We start from the raw sequence: 9,279 nt of genomic DNA, 5'->3' as shown, positions 1-9,279 counted from the left end.
TTTGACTTAGAACTGCTAAGACTGTTGTGATTTCCTGAGTGATAGGAACATCTTCCATTCTAATGAGGTGACTTGTGGGAGAAGTCTACCTGAAGTAGTCTTCCTGAAGTATACCATCAAGATAGAGGCTGATTTTAGGGTATATTGGTTACTCTTATAAAATATTTGGCATATACTTCGTAAGGTTTCAGAGAAGTCAATCTATCATGGCAAGGAGGTTGTGGCAGAGCTGAGCAGCTAACTTCTTGGCTAGCCAGGAAGCAGAGAAACGAGAATGCTGGTTGTCCTCCCTGGCGTTTTCCCTTTTCCCAGCCCAAGAGATAGCTCCACCCACATTAAGAGCAGGTCCCCACCCCCTCAGTTAACTTACCTTTCTGGAAATATCCTCTTTCACACACAAAGGTATGCCTCACCAATGAGATTATTCAAAATCCAATCAAATTAATAACAAAATTATCTAAGTGTATCTCTTGTCAACTTCTCAATAAAATGCATCAATTTATTTATATGATAACTTTCCCTGGTCTCCCAAAGGGTTCTTGGTACATGTTATAATGTAAAATATACTTAATCCATCTTCAAGAATCTGTGTAGTGTTAACAGTTCCAACACTGTTCAAAAGTCCAAATTCAAAGTCTTCTCCAAGATACAAGGCAAACTCTTGTTTATGAACTGCTGTAAAATTAAAACTATGCTACACATTCTGAATATACAGAGGCACTGAGTAAGCATTCTCAATCTCAAGGAAAGAACTTGGGGAGGGGGGAGAAGCAAATAAAGATTAGACCAAAGCAAGATTTATACCTTACAGCTTATACAATAAATCCTATAGACCACTGTCTGGATTCCTGAGCACATGGTAATGGGACATGAGCTCCAACAGGCTGGGGCAGCCAAGCTCATTTTGCTTGAAGTCCTCATGAGCACATCTCTTAGGCTGGATCCATTAATTTCCCATGACTTTCCTAAGTAGGCATTCCAAGTCCTCGACACCGCCAGCATCTTGGGGTGTCCACTGTAGCTTAGGCTTCACCCTCATATTATCCCTATGAAGGATCCCCATGAAGGAATCTAAACCTGGTACACTCTGTCTGGCCTCCAAGACCTTCCTTAAAATTCTGGGTGGAACAACAGGAATTCTCTCGGTGCTTCTTTCCCACGTCCCCCAAATGCCTTCACTGCAGAGGCATTGGAAGGCTGGCTCCCTAGAAGAGATTGCTACATATTTCCCATGGATTTCTAACACAAGAAAATGCCCTCTCAGTTCATATGTCATTAAAGTGGCAGTCAGAAGCTACATATTGAGCTTTCCTAAGAAAAGCAGTCCTCGTAAGCTTGAGCCTATGGTACTCCTTACTTTTAAGGAAATCATGAAAGCAACATCTTACAAGTTCAGCACATGCTAGGAGGCATCTTTGCAAAACCAGAAAAGTTATCTCTGAGCTGCAACTGAGCATATTAATTGAACACAGTATTTTTCTTAATACAAATGTATATTAAGGTCTTTTAATTAGTTGCTTTTAAGAGTTTTTGAGATGAGTAGAGAAAAGGTGGAGTTTTAGGTTGGGTTAAATAATGCAGCACACCACATGATTATCTCTATTGATGCAGAAAGAAACATAGACAAAATTGTAGGGCTCATCTTAATATTAAAATGTCATAAGTGAAAAACCCATAATATATTCCATATGCTCCTGGTGAGGGGCCAAATCTCTCTCCCTATGATCAGGAACAAAACAAAGATGCTGATTTTGTCATTTGTATTAATTATAGAACTGGGGCAGTTGCACAACGAAAACCAGAAGGATGGAAAAGAAGCTTGTAAACTTATCTCTGTTGCAGATGATACAATCTCCATCTAAAGAATTCAGTTTTTAAACTCTTAGAGCCAATAAATGATCTCAGGAATGTCACAGGACACACTCCTCTGCGCTTCTGTAATCTAGATGTGAATGATTCAAAAAGAACATTAACGGCACCTTTATTACTTTTCTTATTGCTGTGACAAAACATCCAACATGAAGCAACTTAAGGGAAGAAGGTTTTATTCTGGCTCATGGGTTAAGAGGATACTGTGCATTATGGCAGGGAAGGCATGGCAGAGTTCATGGTGGTGGGAGCTTACAGCCAGGACTCTTCTCCTCCCAATGGATCAGAAAGCTGGCATGGGGACCGCTGGCACTCAGGTTTCTTTTACCAGGACCCCAGCCCATAGGACAGTGCCACCCACATTCAGAGCAGATTACACCCCTTCAGTTAATCCTCTGTAGAAACATCCTTATAGATACAGCCAAAGGTATGTTTCTTTGACATACTATACATTTCTCAGTTTAGCCAAATTAACCATCACAGCATTAAAATAAGAACTGAAAATAAAGTATTTGGAGATAAAGTCAACTAAGTAGATACAAGACTTGTACACTGAATGCTATAGAATACTGATGAGATAAATTAAAGTCTTGGAAAATTCTCCAGGTTCATGGGTTAAAGACTTAATGTTACTAAAATGACAATAGCAGTCAATGCGATATACATATAGATGCAATATAATCTCTGTCAAATGTTCAAGGGCATTGTTTGTGTAGAAATGGAGAAGTCCCTCATAATAGTCATATGAAATCTCAAGGAACCCCAGATAACCAAAAAACCTTGGAAAGAATGAAGTAAGTGAATATTTTACATTTCTTGATATCGAAACCTTTAAGGACAGAAATGGAGGCTTCATATTTTATTTCAAACATAAACAGTGGTACTGGCACACACATGGACACAGAGAGCTGGGAAGTGGCACAGTGGGTAAAATACTTTCTCTGAAAGCATGGTGACTGGAGTTCAAATCCCCAGAATCCATGTAAAGCCAACTATGGTAGCCCACATCTGTAACTGCAGTCCTGCTATGGTTAGATGGGAGGCAGAGACAGAAAGTCCCCAGAAGCTCACAAGCAGCTTGGTGTACACAGCTGTAACAAAGAGATCTCATCTCAAACCAGGTGAAAGAGAAAGCCCAACACTCGGGTTGTCCTCTGACCTGCACATGTGCCCTGTGCCCACTCACACACAGGAAGTTGGGGGAAGAGGGAGAGAAAAGACATAGAGACCAATGGAGTGGAATTTAAAGTACATAAGTAAACCCTCACCTCTATGGTCAACTGTTTTTTTTTTTCAACCTTCATATGCCAATGCCAATAGTAGAGAGTAGTATCTTCAAGAATGGAACCAAAAATACTACATATCAACATAAAAAAAGAATGAAATTGGACCCATAAACAAAAATTTAATAACACCAAAAATAAAGGCACACCTTTTATCGCTCCAACAAAATACCTGAGACTGACTACATAAAGAAGTATATTTGGAGGTAATTCTGGAGACTGGGCTGTCCACAAGCATGCCACAGTATCTGGTCAGCATCTGGTGAGGACTACATTGTAACATGCTCAGTGCTCCAGGCCATCTAAAGTTGAAATAGACAAGCTCATTCACTATTCTCACAAAGCCAGGAGTGGTTTTTATAGGGGTCCCAATCTCATGAACTCATCCAAACCCAATCACCTTCCAAAGGCCTGAGTTCTAAATAATATTTAGATATGCATTTGGAAATTCTCTTTCATATAAACTTTGGGGTTCACTGTCGAGCTGTAACCTATATAACTATAGAAATCACCATAAGATGCCAAACTACAACACTGTTAAAAGAAAGTGCGGGGAAATCTTCATGACTTTATATTTAGCAATGATCTCTTAAAAATAGCAAAAAGAAGCTGGGAGTGGTGGCACACACCTTTAATCCCAGCACTTGGGAGGCAGAGGCAGGTGGATCTCTGTGAGTTCAAGGCCAGCCTGGTCTACATAGTGAGTTCCAGGACAACTGGAGCTACAGGGAGACCCTGTCTCAAAAAGACCAAAAAAAAAAAAAAAAAAAAAAAAAAAGAATAATCAAAGTAGATAACCTGGACTTCATTAAAATGACATATTTTTGTGCATCACAGCATTCGACAGACTGAGATGATAACCCACAGAATAGGAAAGAAGACTTGCAAATCATATACCTGAGAGTAGTTAATGCCTAACATACAGAAGTAAGTCTTACACATCCACAAAATTGAAAGATAACCCAAATTTAAATTGATTAAAAGACGCGACTAGACATATCTTCAAAGAAGATATGCAAATTGCCATGAACTAAATGAAATGGTATTCAGTATAACTGGTCATTTGTACAAGAAAATCAAAAGTTCAGTAAGATAACACCTCACACCTATTAAAATGGTTCTAATTTAAGAAAAAAATAAGAAAAGTATTGGTAAGGATGTGAAGAATTTGAACACAAACTTTGCTGAGGAAATATAAAACATAGCTATAAGTTTTGTGGAATCATTTGTCAGTTTCTAAAAAAAAAAAATTAAAGCTGGCATTAGCCAGTGATCCAGCCAGCTCTCCTTGTAAAATCACAATGACTCCATAGGGATGCCACCCTCATGAACTCATTTGATTCTAATTATTATTCTAGAAATAGATAAAAATATTAGAAACAGGTGGCTGAATAAATACTACATAACCATGTTAACAGCAGATTTACATTAGTAAAAAGTAACAACAATCTTAACATCCATCAGCAGATAAGAAAAACATACATACTGTAAACTATACACACAACAGAAAAGTATTCAGTCATAGAAATAAGCGAGGTCCATATTTTGGCCCAGTATTGAAGGTCACTCTAGAAGAATAGAATCAATGAATTACATATGTAATTTTAAAAGTGGATTGATTAGATGGGCTTATTCTTATACAATTAGAGGCTAGATAGTCCAATAATGGCCACAGAGGCAAAGAGTCTGTGAGCTTCTCAGTAAAGAAAACTGAATGTCATAGGAGGAGGAGGACCAATGATGCAGCTGGAGGAGAAGAGCCTGGAAGCTCCCTGCAGAGTGGCTGGTGACCTTGAAAGGCTGAGCCTTGGTCTGGAGTGCATGAGTAATGGCAGCAGCAGTAGACGTACTCAGAAGGAGCTTGCACACGCTGGCTAGCTTCCTCTTTTTCTACTTTTATTCTATCTGGATCCACAACCTATTGGATGGTGCTGCCCACATTTTGGGATGACTGTCCCTCAGTCGTTCTCCTACATGCAAAGTCTATCTCTGGCAATGCACTTGCAGATACAATCAGGAGTGTGCTTTACTAATCCCTGAGGCATCTCTCCAGTGAACATCTAGATGAACCATGACATCTTCAGTCCACTTTTGGCCCTGTTGCTTTTGGGTGTGTGGTGGCACAGTATATTACAGCTATGTACGATGGCAGAAGTTGTTCAACTCATGGCTATGAATCAGGGAGAGAAAGGATGTGGCTGGGTTCCCAGTATCCCCTTCAAGAGCACATCCCAGTGACCTGACTCCCAGGAGGCCTTGTGGAAAGCTTCCACCCCTCCCAGTGTTACCACAGGCTGGTGATCAAGCCTGTGGTGGGCACTTACCTTACCCAAACCACAGCAAGAGTATATACCAAAACACCTTTAGTACTTGTATTTGCACAAAAAACATTGGGAGAATATATAAGAAACTAAATTAAGCAGTTATTTACAAGTTACATTATTATTTGGGCTAATGGTTTAGACTAAAAAAATTGTGGGTTAAAAAGTGTAGAAATATTTCTACCCTTGTTAGTAAGTGGTCATTCCCCAGTCCCCTGAATGTAGTCCACCTCTAGGTCTCATCCTGAGATACTTGGTTTCCCTGTAGTACAGCAAATGAAAATTTTAACTGAGGCAGGTCAAAGATTTGGTAGCCTAATGAAGAATGGGATTGGATGGTATCTTGTATTCCAAGCCTTTTTATATTCTGCATATTACTCATTTACAATAATAAAATTTATTAACTAAAATAAGTAATGAAGTGAATACTAGCTTTAAAAAGTCAGTTAAGAGACTTGAAACACGTGTATTTGTAATTATAGTGGTACAGAGAACAAGAGTTCAGTGAATTACAAGTCTTGTATAGAGGCTTGAATATACTACAGAAGATAGAAAAATAAATCTAGACTAGATATGAAAGAACAACTATGTAGTATTACTTAGTTTGAACTATTTCTGTAAGAGAGATAAGCTAATCAGAGGTGTTTGAATTTAAATTAACAGCATTATTCTTAAAGAGTTTACATGATAGTAAAATAACTGTAAACTGTTTGGGGAACAATCTGAGGAGTGGAAGAAGATGGAATTGAAAGGCAAAGTCTATGATGACAGCAGTAAGGATAGGAACATCCATCATAGTCAAAGATGCTGAAGAAACGCTATCCAACACTGTTGATAAAAACTAGCTTGGGGTTGAGCTTACTGAAAAAGGAGAAACAAAAGATGACTCTACGATTTCCAGCTTGGTTGACTAATGGAGTGGAGCTTGACCTTGTGATAAGGGTATTCAGAATTTTGATTATGTAAAATGTGAATATACTGAGGAACCAAAGATAAAGTATGACATAATATGGATTTCAAATGAAAAGTCATTATGTAAACGGGAACAATTTTTCCATTTTATGTAGGAATGTAGTCATTTTTTATGGAAAAAGATCATCTTCATACATAAATGAAGGCTCAACTCAAAGAGTAAAGCTAGAGTATAATGATACAAAGACTCTTTTGTGCTTATTTTTGCAAACAAATTTCTCTTTCACTAAAATAAGTTAGGCATATGACATGTAGAAAAACAACCTCCAGGTTATGCCACTAATGTTAAGATTTCTTATTTTTATAGAAATATAAATCATAAATACAATTTGTAAAGTGTTATGTACTATTTTCCCATAGAAGGCACAGTACTCCTAAAAAATGAATTTCCTTAAAATGGAAATTAGGACAAACATTAGGTGTTTCATAAAAATCCTTATAAACAAAGTCTTTCCTTTTCAGTCTTACACATGTCCCAGCATCAGCCTTCTCTGCCAGCAGCTAAGCTTTCAAGCAGTCTAGATGCATACTGTTGCCTTACTTTACTGTGTGCAAGAAAATTCTCATACCCCTAGACATTGTCATTTCTCAGGAACTGGTTCTCACCCTGTTTCTGTCTCTGTATTCACTTCTAGAAATGTTCACTCCATCTTATGGGATTCAGTTTCCAACTAAATAGCAATGATTTCCCTGCCTGCTTCCTCCCTCCTTTCTTTCTAAGCTCTAGATTTTTCCTCTAGACTACAAGTACAAATAACCTGCTTCCCCACAACTCAATGAGTCTGTTTCAAAAACACCTCAAGCTACTTGGGTACAAAGGATTACACTCAGTCTCTCCATAAATCATGGACATCTTCTAGTGTTCTGACCTTAAGGAAATTTTCATTCATCCAAGTATAAAAGTCAGAATCTTAGTGCCTTTTTAACATTAGTTTATTAAAACTTTAACATTTAGTTTTTATTAAATTCCATTTATTAAATGGCTGTAGCTATTTCATCACCCAAACCACAGTTACTACTTCCTAATTATCTTACATCTTTGTACTTGTCTGTCAACACATCATTCCAAACTACCAATGTCTTTCTCCTAGGGTATAAAAGCTGTATAACTAACTATTCCAGCTAGCTTTTGTAATATGAACATCACATTGGGTGGAATTATTTATTCCTCAATTCTGTGAAGGAAGTGTAAGAAAGACATTAGTTTCCAAATTCCCTGTACAAAAATATAATTGCTCAAATATACAATACGAACATCTATGCACATTACATATTAACAGTCACCATCTCCTGATTGGTCACATTATTTATTATTATTAGCAGTCTGTGTCTCCTGTGTGGTTAGGTAAGTGGCTTGAGAAGTGGTAAGAAACAGATGAATGACAGCACATCCTCCTACATGTGCTTTGCATCTGCCCTTTCAACATCGGAGCTTCCCATCTGAATTTTCTCTGTCAGTCTTTTCCAGATTTTTGTCGGATCATCCGAAAGCCTGGGAAGGCTCTGGTGTGCTTCCCCAACACGGGTGAGAAAGTCCGTGGTATGAAGATGTTCATCTATTTTCTCTTGGAGTAGAAGCGACTCCAGTAAAGTCTTCTTTCGTTTCAGGAAGTCAGACTGAGCCAGCTCTGCTCTCTTGCTCAGACAACTGGGGCACTTAGCAGAAACGTGCTGCTTAGCTGTGGCCATTTGTTTTAGAGTTGCCCTTGTATTTTCCAAATAGATTCTGTTCAAAAGTTCGCCAGGAATAGTACAGTTTAAAGCATCTACCTCCGGAGTCTCCGCATCCAATCTGAACTGCAGCCTTTTATGTCTACTGCCCTTCTTGGCCTTTGAGTTCTCTCTGCGATAAATCAAGTTTACTTTAACAGAACAAAAAGACTGCAGGGCGCGCAGTTCTTCCTCCGATGCCCGAGGGACTTCTATGTGGAGCCTACTGTCAGACTGGCATTCTTCAGAGTGGGTTTTTTTGCCCTTGAGGTAACTGATCCATTTTTCGCTCACCTTATTTTCATTCCTTTGGGAATCTGAAAGCTCAGGTTGCTGGTTCCTTCCCTCCGAGCTTGTAGTCGGCTCATCACTCTCTAGTTTGCTCTCAGAGATGTAGGAACAAGATTGCTCCTCTGCAGAGGAGCTGAAAGAACCTGAACTCAGGACCTCACCAGTAAAGGGCCTGAGGGTCTCATCAGGAAATTGTGGCGAGCCACTAGCGTCCCACTGGGTCGGCTCTCCTGGCTCCTCTCTTGAGTCCTCGGGCTCCTGGGCAGGTGGCCACCACATCGCCTCCGATTCAGCCCTTCATCTGCTTTGCTCCGGTGAAGACTGGGGTCAGGGACCCAGGAGAATGAGCCCAGAGGGCACGACTGTCCTGGACCGGGAGAGTGCAGAGGGCCTGGGCTTCCGGTATGCCTTTTCGGGTTGCCTTGGCAACGCGCGCCGGTCATGCGCGGTGTATGGTCCGCGGCTCCTTTCCCGGCTGGCTGCGAAGATCCGGCTCAGCGCGGGTAAATCCGCCCTTTTGTTGAGTTCTAAGGCAGCTGCGAGTACTTTTTAAAATGCAAAAATCTAGTAACAGTCCAGAGTAAAGTTCGCAAAGCCCTTTTCCGCAGGGTCAGGCAGGCGTTACCGGAAGTGCGAGAAAGACCTAGGGCAGTGACAAAAGAGATATTGTGCCTCGCCTCAAGGAATGCGAATTTAACAAAAAGTACTGCCTAGAACAGCAAGCAAACGTCTGTCTTCCGGTCAAGAGGAAGCTAATTGTATAGCATGTTCTAGGATTAAAATCAAAGCACTGAAACACCCCTAGCAGTCCAAGGCATTTGTGCACAAGGGTT

General features: G+C 39.8%; 1 protein-coding gene across 1 annotated transcript; it reads right to left on the bottom strand.

Moving 5' to 3' along the window:
- Nucleotides 1-6,456: 6,456 nt before the first annotated feature.
- CUNH8orf48 (chromosome unknown C8orf48 homolog) lies at nt 6,457-8,976 on the bottom strand. Its single transcript, XM_008846073.3, has one exon. The coding sequence runs from the start codon at nt 8,723-8,725 to the stop codon at nt 7,841-7,843; it is 885 nt and encodes a 294-aa protein (XP_008844295.1). The 5' UTR covers nt 8,726-8,976; the 3' UTR covers nt 6,457-7,840.
- Between the last annotated feature and the right edge of the window lie 303 nt (nt 8,977-9,279).

Source organism: Nannospalax galili, unplaced genomic scaffold (genome assembly GCF_000622305.1).
Source record: "Nannospalax galili isolate Female #2095 unplaced genomic scaffold, S.galili_v1.0 scaffold1282, whole genome shotgun sequence".
In the NCBI taxonomy this organism is placed as follows: domain Eukaryota; kingdom Metazoa; phylum Chordata; class Mammalia; order Rodentia; family Spalacidae; genus Nannospalax; species Nannospalax galili.
This window is presented reverse-complemented; position numbering and strand designations above follow the sequence as displayed.

Excerpts from the sequence above, each read along its gene's own strand:
- CUNH8orf48 (XM_008846073.3), bottom strand. The coding sequence starts at position 8,725 with ATGTGGTGGCCACCTGCCCAGGAGCCCGAGGACTCAAGAGAGGAGCCA.